Source organism: Acinonyx jubatus, chromosome D4, assembly GCF_027475565.1.
Source record: "Acinonyx jubatus isolate Ajub_Pintada_27869175 chromosome D4, VMU_Ajub_asm_v1.0, whole genome shotgun sequence".
NCBI classification, from domain to species: Eukaryota; Metazoa; Chordata; class Mammalia; order Carnivora; family Felidae; genus Acinonyx; species Acinonyx jubatus.
Genome location: NC_069391.1, coordinates 7,417,559 through 7,434,754, shown reverse-complemented (window position 1 = coordinate 7,434,754; position 17,196 = coordinate 7,417,559). Strand labels below are relative to the sequence as shown.

The 17,196-nt window shown below is 49.6% G+C and overlaps 1 protein-coding gene and 1 non-coding gene across 3 annotated transcripts; one reads left to right on the top strand and one right to left on the bottom strand.

Annotated features, from left to right (window-relative positions):
• The first annotated feature begins 135 nt into the window (after positions 1-135).
• COQ4 (coenzyme Q4) lies at positions 136-11,358 on the top strand. 2 transcript variants are annotated; one of them, XM_027035252.2, is made up of 7 exons: positions 136-410; positions 512-643; positions 2,328-2,424; positions 2,944-3,046; positions 8,137-8,266; positions 8,780-8,873; positions 9,410-11,358. In XM_027035252.2, exons 1-7 carry the CDS (start codon positions 341-343, stop codon positions 9,579-9,581), a joined length of 798 nt encoding a protein of 265 aa, XP_026891053.1. In that variant the 5' UTR covers positions 136-340; the 3' UTR covers positions 9,582-11,358. The 2 variants fall into 2 exon arrangements, with proteins under 2 accessions (XP_026891053.1, XP_026891055.2); XM_027035254.2 differs by lacking the exons at positions 8,137-8,266; positions 8,780-8,873; positions 9,410-11,358 and adding an exon at positions 3,920-7,086.
• Positions 11,359-16,999: 5,641 nt separating this feature from the next.
• On the bottom strand, positions 17,000-17,091 carry TRNAR-UCU (transfer RNA arginine (anticodon UCU)). Its single transcript is given in 2 exon segments — positions 17,000-17,035; positions 17,055-17,091. It is a non-coding gene; the product is annotated as a tRNA-Arg (tRNA).
• Positions 17,092-17,196: the final 105 nt, after the last annotated feature.

Below are 17,196 nucleotides of genomic sequence, written 5' to 3'. Positions count from 1 at the left end.
TCCTGACCCTGGGCGCCGCCATGTTTCGCAGCCGGAAGAGGTTCCTTCTTATTGGCCTCGGGGAAAACGCGCAGTGGGGAGGGAAGTAGGGGCCGGCGCTGAAGTCCATGCCAGCGGGGCTCACGTGGGAAAGCTTTCTGGGAGTGAGGCGACATGGGGAGAGTTTTGCTTTAGTGGACGTAGGTAGCGGACAGGCCGTCAGGGTTTTCTTCGGATACTTAGCGATAGGACCCTTTGCTGGCCGTACTACGATTTTTTCCCTCCAAACGCACTTCAGAGCGCTCCGCGCCCGGAAAGGCTTGCGGCTTCCACCCGGCCCTGCTCGCGGGTGCCCGCTGCCATGGCGACCCTGCTGCGAGCTGCCCTGCGCCCTCTCCGCCCGCCCCCCGGGCACCGGGGGCCGGCTGCAGGTAAGTGGCGGAGGCGAGAGGGAGGCCTGGGGCGCCCGGCTCCTCTGACCGCGGCGCTTTTTTTCTTTCTTTCTTTCTTTCTTTTTTTTTTTGGCCTGTAGACGTGCTGCTCCGAGGCGTGCGCCATGGCGCCGGCCAGCTCTACCCTGAGCACATCCCCACCTCCCCGCTGCAGAAGGTTCTGCTGGCCGCGGGCTCGGCCGGAATGGCCCTCTACAACCCGTACCGCCACGGTAAGGCTGCCCGCTCACGCCCTTGCCTGGGAAGCCTGGGCAGGTGCCGACCTCTCTCTACCCGTCTCCTAGGGGGTAACTGGAGAATAAACTAGGCTGGGGTACCCAAACCTGGCTGCACCCCATCATCACCCGCAAGGTTCACAAAAATGCAGATGTCCGGATCCCACCCTGACCTCAGTCTGGACCGGCCAAGCCTGGGGAAGGGAAGGGAAGGGAGGGGAAAAAAGGGCCTGCGTTTTGTTTTGGTTTTTTTTTTTTGTCTGTTTGGTTTTTTTTTTTTATTTTTTATTTTTTTAATGTTTTATTTTTGAGACAGAGAGAGACAGAGCATGAATAGGGGAGGGTCAGAGAGAGAGGGAGACACAGGATCTGAAACAGGCTCCAGGCTCGGAGCTGTCAGCACAGAGCCTGATGCGGGGCTCGAACTCACGGACGGTGAGATCATGCCCTGAGCCGAAGTCGGACACTCAACCGACTGAGCCACCCAGGTGCCCCGGGCCTGCGTTTTTAAATAAACTACTTCCCGGAAGATTCAGTTATCCAGCCACATTGAGAACCTCTCCACTAAATAGATGATTTGTTTGTTATAATAACATGCGTCAAATTGTAACAGCCCACTAAAAATTAAACTTTATGAGGTCAGAGATCATGACTGCCCTATTCCACTGTATCAGCAGCATTTTTTAAGTCATCTGTATGCCTAACATGGGACTCGAACTCACGACCCAGAGATCAAGAATCATACCTCAACGGGCTGAGCCACCCAGGCACCCCTCAGCAGTATTTTAGATTGTGCCTTGACATAACAAATGCCCAGTGTTTGCTGGATTTAAACATATTGGGGTTCTACAGTATTTTTATCCTCCCTCTCAGGATTCTAAGTATTCTGGAAAGTACTATTACTCCTACTAATAAAAATGATAATGCTGGGGCACCTGGGTGGCTCAGTCGGTTGAGTGTCTGACTTCGGCTCAGGTGGTGATCTCACGGTCCGTGAGTTTGAGCCCCGCGTCGGGCTCTGTACTGATGGCTCAGAGCCTGGAGCCTGCTTCAGATTCTGTGTCTCCCTCTCTCTGCCCCTCCCCCCTCATGCTCTGTCTCTCTCTCTCTCTCTGTCAAAAATAAACATTAAAAAAAAATTTTTTTTTTAAATGATGATGCTAACTGCTCACCGAGCTTTTATTCTGGTTGTTCACTGCAGTAAGTAAGTGTTCTATGTACACGGTGTTCTTGATTTTTCACATTAACCCTATGAGAAAGGTATTCTCCACATTTCATAAATAGGACCCTGAGGCTTGGAAGCAGTTTGCACAAGTTAGCCTAAATAGTGAGATTGCAGCTGAACCCAAACCTAGCACTCTGATGCCAAAGCTTGCACCTATCAATGGAGGCATGATATTCTGTTGTAATAATGGGTGTAAAAGTGATTTGTAAACTCTTTAGAGCACTGTGCTAACCAGAGCCTTCTCAACCCATTAGATTAGTAACAATGGTAATAATTATAGGTACATGTATTTTGCACTTAGTGTGTGCAAGGAGATTTGCTAAATATTTAACAAATCCTTGTACCTAAGAGATAGATTGTATTTCAGTTTATCCTGTAGGAGACAGGCTCAGATCAGGTCTGGTAACTTATACCTAAGATCATGTCCTACATTTGTCCCCATTTCTTTTCTTTTAGACATGGTCGCGGTCCTAGGGGAGACCACAGGACTCCGTGCCCTGAAGGTCCTCAGGGACCAAATGAAGAGGGATCCAGAGGGTGCCCAGATCCTACAGTAGGTCCCAACTCTGTTTGGGGGATTGAGGAAATTCTCTAAGTATCCTGATCTCTCTGAGGTCACATTGTGTTCCTCTGGGGAGGTCTTCTTGATGCACTGGCCATGGATGTCTGCCCAGGCTGCGCACTGCCCAACTCCATGGGCGCCATTCACATAACACTGTGATGACCCGTGGGTAGTGCAGTGTAGTGGCCTCAGCCCAGTTCCAGCCACAGAGCCCTCTGCCTTCCCTAAGCTCTCCTAGCAGGCTAGCTATAACCCCCCAGCCCTGCAGTGCCCTTTGTGAGTACCCTGATTACATCTGAGACATGCCCCCGAGATTGTGCCCCTATAAGCAGAGACTGCGGCCTTAGCTTGTCATAATCTCCTCGGCACCTGCCATCATCCTGCAGTAGGATTTGTGGCCCCATTATTGCTCTCTGCCCTTTCACTTCTCACACCCTTGCTCTAACTGGATCTCTCACCTGCCTTTGCTGATGCACTTCTAATACCTAAGTCCTGCCTTCTGCCTTGCAGGGAGCGTCCGCGGATCTTACTGTCCACCCTTGACCTGGACAAGCTCCGTAGTCTGCCTGAGGGCTCACTTGGCCAAGAGTATCTCCGTTTCCTAGATGTGAATGTGAGTTTCCAGCTTCTGTGCATTTGACAATCACCAGGAAGGGCAGAGAAGGGCATGGGAGTGACGCCCTGAGGAAGAAGGAGTCCTGAGTGGCCACCACGGGCAGGTGTGCTTTTTGTCCCTTGTGCCAAGGCTTCGTCATTTTCTATGGGACAGGCAAATGGGCCAGGAACTCCAAGGGATAATACTGGCCAGTATTTAGTAGTGTCTTACTAAAACAAAACAAAACCAAACTCTCTTATTGAATGTCAGGTGCCAGGCTCATACCTGGTCTTGCTGAACCCTCCCAGCAGCCTTGTCAGGTATGTCCTATTATTATTCCCTTTAATGGATGAAGAAACTGAGACTCAGAGCACTTAAGCAACTTGATGATTTCATATAGCCAGTATAAATGGAGGCAGTATTCATACTTAGATCACACTTTTTTTTTTTTTTTTAACATTTTAAGTAATCTCTACACCCATTGTGGGGCTCAAGCTCACAACCCTGAGATCAAAAGTCACATGCTCTACCAACTGAACCATCCAGGCATTCCTAGATCATGCTCTCAACTGCTGTACTATGTCCCCCCAGTTCTAGAGATAGGGTATGACAAGTTGTGACACTCTCTGCCCCAGGCAAGGAGGAAAGGAGCTGGTGGGGAGAGTCCCAGCTACTGAGGAACTCACTCATTTGTTCAGAATCTGCCCTGTGCCATCCATGGTTACGGGTGCTGGAGATATAATGGTGAACTAAACAAAGTCCTGCTCTTGAGATACTAATATTCTGGTTTGGAGAAGAAAACAGTAAAGCAATAAGAGAAAAAAAAATTGTGTAAAAATTCAGGTCAAATAGTTATTGACTACTTAGAATGTCCAATACTGTTCTCAGTAGTTGAGACACAGAGAGCGAAACTGCCAAAGAGCCTGCTGTTGTGGAGCTTCCATTCTCGCAGATGGTGAGAACAACAGTCAGCATGATAGAGGACGACGAGGCGGGGTCGGAGGCCCATGTCTGATGGGGAGGTCACAGGAGGCCCCTCTGAGGAGACTCGGAAGAGGAGGAGGAGCAGAGGGCCTGGCAAGTGCAAGGCCCTGTGTATTTCAGAACAGGAAAACTGACCAAGGCGGCCACATAGGAGTCGGGGGGGGGGGGGGGGGCAGCCGGTGGGTGACAGGTCAGACCCTGCCAGCCATGGGAAGAAGTCTGTATTTTATAATGGGAGCAATGGGAAGACATGGAGGGTTTCAACTAGGGTAGTAACATGACCTGATTTGTTTTTGTTTTTTTTTTAATGTTTATCTTGAGAGCATAAGAGCGAGTGGGGGAGGGGTGGAGAGAGAGGGAGAGAGAGAATCCCAACGTGGGGCTCGATCCCACAAACCGTGAGATCACAACCTGAGCCAAAACCAAGAGACTAATGCTCAAGCAACTGAGCCACCTAGGTGCCCCATGGCCTGATTTATAAAAGGGCCTTAGGATACAGCTAGGCCACCTTCCCTGTCTCAACCCCTCCCTCCCAAAATACACACATCCCATCAAAGCACCTCTGTCAAATGGCCCTCCAGGTTGCTCTAGAACTAGGCTTCTGAACCTTGGCACTACGGACTTTTGGGCCCACTTAATTCTTTGTAGGGGCTGCCCTGTGCATTCGAGGATGTTGAACAGCCTCCCTGGCCTCTACGCGTAGATGCCAATAGCACCCCATTAAGTTATGACAACCACCAGTATCTCCAGACGTTGCAAATATCCCCTGGTGGGCAGTTGAGAACCTACTACTCTAGAAGATCATCGTCCCTGAGAAAATAATCTGCTCCCCATACTCTCCTGACACTTGCCCCTGCCCCATTTTCTACCATCTGCTCAGATTTCACCAGGAAGCAAGTTCTTTCATCAGTAGGAAACCCACCAGGGTAGCCTTCCCCAAGTGCCACCCAGGGAGGGACTGCCTTTCATCTTGTTGCTGTGGAGGGGATGGGACTGCCAGGGCCTCCCTGGGCACCCTGCCCAGTCTCAGCCCTAGTTGTGATAACAGCCCTAGAGATTGTGACACTTGTAGAGCACTGACACCAGCAGCCCACAGAATGAGAAGGAATACCTTTGTCCCAGCAGAGATTTATATCAAAGTTCAAGGTGAGGCTACCCTCCCTGAGGCTGACATTGGTAGAGGGTATGGTCATCTTGTGGTGTCAAGATTTTGAGCATGGGCTCTGGAGTTAAGAGTAGCCTAAGTTAGGATCATACCTCTCTTCCCAGCTCTATGGCCCTGAGCAAATCATTTGACCTCTCTGAACCTCATATCGCTTCTGTAAGGTAAGGGAACCTAATGTTTAATTGCCAGGGCACTCAACATGGTTTATAAATAATGGATGTTAAGGCTACTGGCTTTGGAATCCAACAGACTTTGTTCCAGCCACTTGATTAGCTGTGTAATCTTCGGGAAGTTACTTAACTTCTCTGAGCCCATTTCTCTTATCTGTCTCTGAGGCTCATAACAATATCTACTGCCAGATGATCATGAGGGTGCAGTGTGATGATATATGTAAAGGACTTCATACAGTGCTGACACATAGTAGATACTTGATAAATATAGTTGTTGTCACCGTGATCGCCTTCAGCTTCACACGGCATGTAGAAGAAATTAGGAGGGGGACCTGGGTGGCTCAGTTGGTTAAGTATCCAACTTCAGCTCAGGTCATGATCTTGCAGCTCGAGAGTTCAGGCCCCACACTGGGCTCACTGCTGTCAGCGCAGAGCCCGCTTTGGATCCTGTCCCTCTCTCTGCCCTTCCTCCTCTTGCACTCTAAAAAATAAGTAAAACATTTAAAAAAGAAGAAGAAGTGGGGCACCTGGGTGGTTCAGTCAGTTAAGCGGCTGACTTCGGCTCAGGCCGTGATCTCACGGTTCATGAGTTCAAGCCCCGTGTCAGGGCTGTGCTGACAGCTCAGAGTCTGGAGCCTGCTTTGGATTCTGTGTCTCCCTCTCTTTCTGCCCTACCCCTGCTTGAGCTCTGTCTCTCAAAAATGAATAAACATTTAAAAAAATAAATAAAAAATAAAGAAGAAGAAGAAGAAGAGATTAGGACCCGGGACCCAATGAGGTCACAGATGCGGACCAAGGCACTCAGCCAGCAACCCCAAAAGCAACGAAGACATCAAATCCTTTGGCCTCTGGACAGGCTGACACCATGCTTTGAGGACAGGAACACCACACTGTTCCCGTTCTGCATGGGTGCTGCTGAGGACTGAGGAGGTGGGTGGGTAAGATGAGGACAGTTGTCATCCCTGCCTGGGGTCAGAAAATTGCCTGGAGCTGACCTTTTACTCACGTATTCGTGAGACGTTTATTCACCCAGGCCCTGGCGATACAACAGTGAGCAAATCAGCCGGTAGCCCTCTGCAGCTGAAAGGCTGCTACCCCACCGTTCACAGAAAGAGACCGCAAGCCAATACAAGGCTTTAAACTTGCTGTTAGCCACTTCAGTGAAAGCAGAAAGAAACAAGTGAAATTAACTTTAATAGCATATTACCGTATATTTAGCCTAATGGACCTAAAATATTATTTCAGTATGTAATCATTATTTCTAAATTAGTGAGATTTTACATTGCTCTCTTCATGCCAAGTCTTCAAAACTCAGTGTGTATTTTATACGCACTACAGCACATTTCAAGGCTTGGTGGCCACATGTGGTAAGTGGCTGCTGTACTGGAAAGTCCAGGTTTAGAAGAAGGGCAGACTCACTACGTCACAATACAAGATACAGGATGCTGCAGGAGACCATAACGTGGACCTGATCGGTCAAAGGTCATAGACAGCCTCCCTGCAGCAGGAACACATAAGGCAAGTCATAAAGGATAGATAGAAATTGTAAAGGTGAAACTGAGCGTTTAGGGGGAGAGTACCCTAGGCTGGGAGCAGCTTATGTGAAGGATCAGGGCCAGGACACCTGGCTGGTTCAGTCAGCAGAGTGTGCAACTCTTGATCTCAGGGTTGTAAATTCAAGCCCCATATTAGGTATAGAGATTACTTGAAAAAATAAAACCTTTTTTTTAAAAACAGGATCAGGGGTCTTGGAAGCTTCTTCTTTTCCTATTTTATTTCTGATTGTGGTTTAAACCTAACATAAGGTGAAATAACATGAGAGTTGCTATCTCAGGGGAGCCTGGCTGGCTCAGTCAGAAGAACATGTGGTTCTTGATCTCAGGGTCAGGAGTTCGGGCCCCATGTTGGGGGTAGAGTTTACTTAAAAAAACAAAACAAACAAAAAAACAGGCGCCTGGGTGGCTCAGGTAGTTGAGCTTCCAAGTTCGGCTCAGGTCATGATATCGCGGTCTGTGAGTTTGAGCCCCGTGTCGGTCTCTGTGCTGACAGCTTAGAGCCTGGAGCCTGCTTCGGGTTCTGTGTCTCCCTCTCTCTCTGACCCTCCCCCGTTCATGCTCTGTTTCTCTGTGTCTCAAAAATAAAACATTAAAAAAAAAAAAAAAGTTGTCATCTTAACCGTTTCTAAGTGGAGAGTTAGTAGTGTTAAATATATTCGCGTTGTTGTGAAACCTCCAGGACTTTTACCTGGAACTCTATCCGCTTAAACAACTACCACTTCCTCCTACCCCATGGAGCTTCTTTGCCATAAATTCCAACAGGCTGAGACATTCTGTGTGAGTTGGGGTAGGCCATGGGGGTGTCAGTGCCACTATATCCCCTGCCTGCAGACTCCCCTGTTGGCAGGTATGGACAGAAACTGTCCTCAGAGGGAGCGCTTGGGTGGCTCAGTCGGTTAAGCATCTAACTTCGGCTCAGGTCATGATCTCACAGTTCATGAGTTCAAGCCCCGCATCGGGCTCTATGCTGACAGCTCAGAGCCTGGATCCTCTTTTAGATTCTGTGTCTCCCCCTCTCTCCCTGCCCCTTCCTGGCTCGCACTCAAAAGTAAATAAACGTTTAAAAAAATTTTATTTATTTATTTATTTTTTTTTTTTTAAGAAAAGAAACAGTCCTCAGAGATTTTTGGTGGGTATGAATTTGGTGGGAGTGGTTCACAGTCAAAGAGAGGTTGGCCAGTTAGGCCTTGGGGACAGTTGGGAAGAGATACAGGGGAGGGTCATTGTTGTCAGAGGGTCTCCCCAGACACCCGAGCACCCACCCGATTCGTGGACGATGAGGAACTAGCATATGTGATCCAACGGTACCGGGAGGTACACGACATGCTCCACACCCTGCTGGGGATGCCCACCAACATGCTGGGTGAGTGCTCCCCCCCAGTTGCCTTGAGAGTGGCGATGGGCGGGGTGGGGTGGAGTGAGGTGGGAGGTTCCAGCCAGCCTGGCCACCTGGGTCTGTCACCCACCAGTTAGCCAGCTCAGTGCCTCGTTTTCCTGCTTTCTGAACATCTTGGGTGTGTGTGTGAACCACTGCCTGTACGATTCCTAAGCTGACCCGGGCTCCCTGCTCTAAAACCCTCTGCAATTCCCTGAGGCCTGGAGGAACCACCCTGGACTTCTCACCCTGGCTTTTAGAGTCCTCTGCACACTGACCCCAAGCTTCCTTTCCAGCCCTTATCTTCTTCTGCTCTTCCCCAGGCCCTTTCCTGCACCCAAGCCAAGTGCTCCAAAGCCCAGTGGGAACCAGGACTGGGCACAGCTAACCTGGTAGAGATTAAAGAGGAGCCAGTGCTTTGCTCTGCTCCTCCACGAGCACCATGGCCTCTCCTCCTGGGCCCTTCTCACCTCCCACCCCATTCCTCGCCCTGCCCCCCAGGGGAGATCGTGGTGAAGTGGTTTGAGGCTGTCCAGACCGGCCTGCCCATGTGCATCCTGGGTGCTCTCTTTGGACCGATCCGACTCCATACCCAGTAAGTTCTCAAGTGGCAAGGGGTTGGGGGAGAACTCAGAGGAGCCAGGGCTCCAGGAAATGGGACAAGCATATCACCTTCCTGGACAGCCCCAGAGTTCTCTAGGAAGCCAGGGTAGAAGGAATGGGGCAAAAAGGTGAAACCGGTCTGGCATAGGATCTCCAAGGCAACGAATGAAGTTTGGGTGTTTCACAGGACTCTCTAGGGGCTTTGGGGCCAGGCCTCAGTGTTGGGTCAGAGCAATGGACTTGCGAGGGTGGGGCTGGTGGGAAGGAGTGGCAAATCCAGGGTTAGTTTCCGGAGTTAGGTAGCCCCTGATTTAAATCTGGGCTTCAGCATATTCAAAATATGTAGCTTTGGGCACAAGATTTTGCCTCACTGACTTTCTGTTTCCTCATCTGCTAATGAAGATAATAACTACCTTCTTTTCAAGGTGTTTGTGAGGGTTAACTGAGAAAATGTGCATCAGCTTCTGGGCACATAGTGTGCCTGGCCCTGGGGATCTTATGTCTTCTTTTCCCTCTGCTGCCCCACAGGGGCCTGCAGGTGCTGGTTTCGGAGCTGATCCCGTGGGCAGTTCAGAATGGGCGCAGAGCCCCATGTGTCTTCAACCTGTACTACGAGCGGCGCTGGGAGCAGCCCCTGAGGGCTCTACGGGAGGAGCTGGGCATCACAGACCCCCCGATGCTTGTCAGGGCCCTGGCCTAGGCCCTGAGGTACTGCCCACCCTCAACCCCTGGGGGCAGAAGACTCTTTTGCCATACCTTTGCTCCTTTTCTTTGAACACTGACCCTTGGACATCATTTGTCATAATTTGTTACAACCACTGCTGAGTGGCTTGAGGGCCACCCAGGAGGGAGCCTGGAGTTGCCCAAAGAGAACCATGTGTGAGTGGGAATCAGTCATCCAGGCTGGTGGGGGCGGGATGTCTCAGGTCCACTGCCCCCGTTCTGGACTGCTCTTTGCCATCCAGGGTTTTTTGAGGGCCAGGCTGGATTTGCTCCAGCAGTGAGGGCTATACCCAGGTACAAAGGCCTGAAAAGGAGCAGGTGAGTCTGCTGTCTGAATAAAGCCTGCCATCAGGCCAACTATCTACCTCTTCCTCTAGCAGCCTTGGGCCTTTGAGCACCAAGGGCAGACATTCCCTTCAGCCTGAACTTCAGCTACTTGTCCTGTTTCCTTTGGTCTAAAGTCAGACAGACTGGGACTCAGATTCCCAATTCCTCCATCATTTTCCGGCAGAGGAACTTGGCCCCCCTGTCAGCCCATTTCATCATCAGTAAAAGGGGAATGAAAACAGCACCCACTTCCTAGGGTCACTGTGGGGATTTCGTGAGGTGACACTCAGAAGAGGGCTTCAGAGAAGGGGCCCGGGGACAGAAGGCAATTATCCTCATTGTGATCACAGGTGAGGAGGCAGCTCTGAGGCTGCTGATTCATTTTGGAATGGCCACAGACATTTTCCCTGGGTCAGGGCCAAGGAGTTGGGGACAGGCAGGTTGAAAGGATCACCGGAAGAGTGAGTGACCCTGTTTTGGGTTTTAGAACGAGAAACACTGAGAGTTTTGGGGAGCCAGCTCCCCTTTGTGTGGATAGGACAACCAAGGCCCAGAGATGGGCAAGGAATTGCCCGAAATAACTAGAACACAGGCCACGTGTCCTCCTTGGTTGGGTTTCCTATGCCTCAGTTTCCCTATTGGTAATAAGGGTTACAGTTTATTTACAGCTGTACTCTGTGCGTTAGCAATTGAGATGCATTATTGCACTGATGCCTCCCAACAACCCAAAGAGAAAGGCCATACTATTGCTTGCATTTTACTAATGAGGCAGTAGGAGCAGAGCTGGGTCTGGAACCACGGGCCTCTCCGAAACCGGCCCCACATTGCCACACCAGCGCCTCAGCCTTCCTTGTGCCGACTGAGTCCCAGTCCAGGGCTCCCGCTGATAGAGCTGGGAGGCTGGAGGCCTACCTCAGAACAGTGGCCTTTTCCAAGAGGGAAGCCTTGTCCTGAGCTCTTTGAATTTCTGCAGAAAGAGGAGAGGATTAGGGTGAGCTTTCTATATCTAATCCTTCTTTGCAGCTTAGGCCATCTTTCCAGACCCAGCATGTTTCCATGGCTTTCCAGAGTCCAGGCACCCCTTACCCCCAGGTCAGTAAAAGTCAACAGTGCCAAGTTAGGGGGAGAAAGGCCTGACTCACAGATGGCCTTCTCTGCCCAGCTGGGGAGTTCACCTGCTCCAGCCACCTGGTGCCTGAATGGCCTGGGCCTTTACAGCATTCAAGAGATGGGCACTGGCTGTCACAATTAGCTGGGAATGAAGTCTGGTCTCCAGATCTTAGGGTGGCACCAACTCACGATTGGAAATAAGTTATACACTGGCAACAGCTACCACTTACTGAGTTCTTACCACAGCCCATAAGGCTCTGCCAACTTCTACCTAGAAACTTCCACTCTTCATCTCAATAAACTATGTTTGCCTTCTGTTTGTTGTTGTTTGTTTTGTTTTTTTAAGTTTATTTATTTTGAGAGACAGTGGTAGCAGGGGAGGGGCGGGGGGGGGGGTAGGACACAGAATCTGAAACGGGCTGTGTGCTGACAGCCCGACGTGGGGCTCAAACTCAGGAACCATGCGATCACGACCTGAGCCGAAGTCGGACACCTAACCGACTGAGCCACCCAGGCACCCCTTCTTCCTACCTTTGGGAATAGCATCCTGTCCCCTAGTCATTACATGGCCAACTACTTGTCATTCACATTTGTGCTCAAATGTCACCTCTTCAGAGAAGCCTTCCCTGACCACCCATTTGAAGAGGTTCCCTCCCCCTTGCCACACTATGTCACCTTTTCTTCCTGGCACTTAACCACTCTGAAAAGATGTCATTTTTTAACATGTGGGGTTTTTTTTGTTTTTTTGTGGGTTTTTTTGGTTTTTTTTTTGAGAGCAAGGGAGGGGCAGAGAGAAGGAGGAGGGACAGAGGATCCAAAGTGGGCTCTGTGCTGACAGCAGCAAGCCCCATGCGGGGCTTGAACTCACAAACTGTGAGATCATGACCTGAGCCAAAGTTGGACCCTTAACCAACTGAGTCACCCAGGGGCCCCTTATTTGTTCATTTATTTACAAGTTCTCTGTCTGTGCCATGGGAGCAGGGACCTTGTTCTTTCCCTTCACCACTGGGAACAGTGCTTGGCACATGGTAAGGGCTTGCTGCTTCATAGTGGAAAGCACGGATGCTAAGCCCTGCATGTGCAAAACTACATTTGGTCCCCACAACCACCTCACTTCACAGTGAAGACCATGGGTCTCAGGTCCAGGGAGCGTCCTCAAGTCACACATCTGGGCTGTGATGGAACTTGTTTTGCAACAGACAGGTCTTGAGTCCCCTTCTGGCAGCTCAGGGAAAGCTCCCTTTCCCTCTGCCTGATAAAAAGCCATATGTAGCTGGCTTCAGAGCCATGTTTGGGGGCACAGGCTCTGAGGACAGACAGACATGGCCCTGCCACTGACCAGCACTGCACCCTTGCAGCAGCCTGTCACCCCTTTGAGCCTCTGGCTCCCTACCTGTAAAACGGGGAGAGTATACACCCATCCCACAACAGGGCCGTTATGCATGTGTAGTGTTAGCACATAGTAAACATTTAGGAAATGGAAGCGGTCATGTCCCAGGAAGATCCCTCAAGACCTCTGAAGTCACCACATACACAACGAAGCCAGAGGCATTTACTCTGCACACACCCAGGGTGGGCGGACTTACGTAGTCCAAAGATCCTGATGCCAAATGCAACCAAGCATCTACAAGGTGAGCATCCACTGTGTTCCGGGGCCAAACCACTGTAGTCCCCTCCGGACCTTTATTGCCTTCAAGTCCTAACTCTTACCTGAAAAGTCTGGAAGTTTAAGTGCTGATGTTCGTTCTCTAACGCAGGGCAGACAGGGGCCATGTCAGTGGAAAGGAGCCCACTGTGAGGTCAGCCTAAACTCAGCCTGTCCCACAAATAACGGCACCCAGCTCCTACCCTCCTAACCCTCAATGGCTCTTTACTGCCCCCAAGATAAACTCCTCAGCCCAGCACACAAAGGCCTTCCAATCACATTTCCCACCACAAGGTCCTCCCCTGTCCATGTGTCCCGATGCACAAGCCCCCTGGTCTCCAGCTATTTCACAAATGCCTTCTGAGTGTTGGCCAAACGCTGGGGGTCCTGCAATGATTGAAAGAGCTGCATCCGCCCGCCCTCTGGGGAGTTGAGTGGTTATAGCAGCTAAGGGCCTCCAACATGCCCGCCCTATGCTGAGAGCTTGACGTGCGCTATTTCCTTGAGTCCTTATCCACCCCTAGGAGGCAGGGACCATGATGACTGTATTCCCATTTTATAAATGAGGACACTGAGGGGGCACCTGGCTGGCTCAGTCGGTAGAGGATGGGACTCTTGATCTCAGGGTTGTAGGTTTGAGCCCCATGTTGGGTGTAGAGATTGTTTAAAAATAAAATCTAAAGGGGTGCCCGGGTGGCTCAGTTGGTTAGGCATCCGACTTTGGCTCAGGTCATGATCTCGTGGTTTGTGAGTTCGAACCCCGTGTCAGGCTCTGTGCTGGCAGCTCAGAACCCAGAACCTGCTTTGGATTCTGTGTCTCCCTCTCTCTGCCTCTTCTCCAGATCACACACACACACACTCTCTCTCTCTCAAAGATAAATAAACATTAAAAAAATGTTTTTACTAAAATCTAAAAAAGAAAATGAGAGACCGAGGCTCCGTGAGAAGAGGTGATTTGCCCAATGCCTCACAGGTGGGACTGGGAGTGTAACCCAGGTGTATCTGACTGAAAAGCAAAGAAGACAAGTCATAATAATGTGTGGTAGGTGTTGACAGAGGTATGGTGAGCAGTTGGTGAGGGGCAACCTATTTAGTGATCTAATCTCCACCTGCCGGTGTATCCAACTAGACTGTCAGCAACTTGAAGACGGGCTGTCTCGTTCCTTCTATGTCCCCTTGCATCTCCCCCACAGGCCAGGCCCAGGGTCTGGTGGAGTACTGCCTTGGCCTCACCATTGTGACCGGGCTAGGGGGAGGAGAACAAGGGAGCTGGTCACCACTGCCATCTTGCAAACTCTCATTTGCCCACATTGTATATGACCTCAGCAAATGATGTGGACACGATCGTGTTTATACCCCTGGATCCTGTGTGGATCAGATCAGAGCCTCCAATTCACTCTCGCTGTCATTCATTCAACAAACATTTATCGGGCTTCTGTTATTTCCTAAGCCCTGCAGATATAATCAGAGATAATCTACATGTCTAGATTTTACATGAGCTTTGTGGTCAGTGAGCTTGTAAATTACAATAATAAATACGTCAAACACGGACTCAAATTCTGGGAAGTGAGCACTAGCAGTGTGTCCTCATTTTTATATATAAGAAGTGGAGGGGCACCTGGGTGGCTTGGCAGGCTGAGCGTCCGACTTCAGCTCAGGTCATGATCTCATAGGTTGTGAGTTCGAGCCCCGCCTCAGGCTCTGCCCTGGCAGCTCAGAGCCTGGAGCCTGCTTCCGATTCTGTGTCTCCCTCTCTCTCTGCCCCTCCTCCGCTCCTGCCCTGTCTCTCAAAAATACACATTAAAAAAAAAGAAGTGGAGGGGTGCCTGGCTGGTTCAGTTCAGTGGAGCATGTGACGACTCTTGATCTCAGGGCTGTGGGCTCGAGCCCCATGTAGGGTGGAGGGATTACTTTAAAAAACTATTTTATTTGGGAATGCAAACTGGTGCAGCCACTGAGGAAAACAGTATGGAAGTTCCCCAAAAAGTTAAAAATAGAACTACCCTAGGATCTAGCAGTTGTACTACTGGGTGTTTGCCTACCTAAAGAATAAGAAAACACACCAATTCTAAAGGGATACATGTACCCCTATGTTAATAGCAGCATTATTTCCAATAGCCAAAATACAGAAGCAGTCCAGTGTCTATCTATTGATGAACGAATCAGGACAATGTGGTGTATATATATATACACTGGAATGTTGTTCAACTATAAAAAACGATGACATCTTGCCATTTGCAATGACATGGGTGGAGCTAGCGAGTATAATGCTAAGTGAAGTTATTCAGCCAGAGAAAGACAAGTGCCGTATGATTTCATGTGGAATTTAAGAAATAAAACATGGGGTGCCTGGGTGGCTCAGTCGGTTAAGCGTCTGACTTCAGCTCAGGTCACGATCTCGCGGTCTGTGAGTTCGAGCCCCGCGTCGGGCTCTGGGCTGATGGCTCAGAGCCTGGAGCCTGCTTCCGATTCTGTGTCTCCCTCTCTCTCTCTGCCCCTCCTCCGTTCATGCTCTGTCTCTCTCTGTCTCAAAAATAAATAAACGTTAAAAAAAAATTTTTTTTAAAGAAATAAAACATGAGCAAAGGGGAAAAAAAGAGAGAGGCAAGGCAAGAAACAGACTCTTAACTATGGAGATCAAACTGAAGGTCACCAGAGGGGAGGATGGTGGGGGGATGGATTAAGTAAGTTATGAGGATTAAGGAGGGCACTTGTGATGAGCACTGGGTGTTGTATGGAAGTGTTGGGTCACTACATTGTACACCTGAAACTAATAGAATACTATATGTTAACTAACTGGAATGAAAATAATAACTTAAAAATAATAATAAATAAAAATTAAAAAAAAAACGTTTATTTGTTTTTGAGAGAGAGAAAGAGCACGAGCAGGTAAGGGGCAGAGAGCGAGGGAGATAGAGAATCCCAAGCAGGCCTCACACTGTCAGCACAGAGCCTGACATGGGACTCCATCTCGTGAACCTTGAGATCATGACCTAAGCCAAAATCAAGAGCGAGATGATTGGGACACCTGGGTGGTGTCTGACTTCGGCTCGGGTCATGATCTCATGACTCGTGTGTCCGGCCCCACATCGGGCTCTGTGTTGACAGCTCAGAGCTTGGAGGATGCTTCAGATCCTGTGTTCCCTCTCTCTCTGCCCCTCCCTGCTTGCAATGTCCCTCTCTCTCTCTCTCTCTCTCTCTCTCTCTCTCTCTCTTTCAAAAAGAAATAAACACTAAAAAAAATTTTTTTTAACATTGGGACACTTAACCGACTGAGCCACCCAGGTGCCTGCCAAAAATAAAATCTTTTTTTTTTTTAAGGTTTATTTATTTTGAGAGAGAGAGAGAGCAGGGGAGGGGAAGAAAGAATCCCAAGCAGGCTCTGCATTGTCTGCAAGGAGCCTGATGCAGGGCTTGATCTCAAGAACTGTGAGATCATTGGCTTGAGTGGAAACCAATAGATGGATGCTTAACTGACTGAGCCACCCAGGAGCCACATAAAATCTGAAAAGAAAAGAAAAGAAAAGAAAAGAAAAGAAAAGAAAAGAAAAGAAAAGAAAAGAAGAGAGAGGGAGGGAGGGAGGGAGGGAGGAAGGAAGGAAGGAAGGAAGGAAGGAAGGAAGGAAGGAAGGAAGGAAGGGAGACTGAACAAACACTCGGCTGAGAAGCTGACCCATGTCTGTTGGATGCCAATGCCCATCACCACTGCACCACACTGCCTCCCACGAGGGAGACGGAGCTTTAATTTACCTAAGTCCCCCTAAAGGATGCACTCTATACTCTGGAATAAATAGGTCCAAGTAATTATTAGACCAAAACTTCATTTCATTTTTGAGCCCTCCCTGAAAATTGCCCATCCCCCCCTTTAAGGACTTCTTCCTGGACTAAGGAATTAGTGGATGTATTTCAGGATAAGAAGTGTGGACGCCCAACATGTTTGATTATCAAGGAATCAAGTTTTCAGAGGTCTCAGTGCCACACAGGGCTGGGAAGCTGGTCAGTGACCCAGGACTCAGCAGGTGGCATGACAAATGTAGTCATAGGCTTAGAAGTTAGCTGATTTGCTGCAGGGTCCGAGGCCAAAGTTAGGTACAGGTCTTCAGATCCATACCCTTTGTACCACGAGGTGTGTCAAACTGCTTACAACACACCAAGGCTAGAAAGGATTCCTAGGCAGAAATCCTGACGTCACATTTATTGCCATCCCAGAAGCAGACGTTCCAGCCTCTGGTCTGCAGATCTTCTGAAACTTGTGAAGGTACTGAAGGCCGTAAAATATCCACATGAAAGTGAGGGAGGAGGTATCCAAAATTCGACTCTGGTGGGACTCGAACCCACAACCTTTGAATCACCACACCAAGGATCGGCTAGAAGTCCAATGCGCTATCCATTGCGCCACAGAGCCGGCTACTGAAACCTCCCCCGGCTCACCCCCTCAGCCTAAGCCGCCCTTTTAGCGCTCTTCTAGGTGCGGCTTTGGCCTCTCCGGAACCCTGCTCGTGTCTGCGCG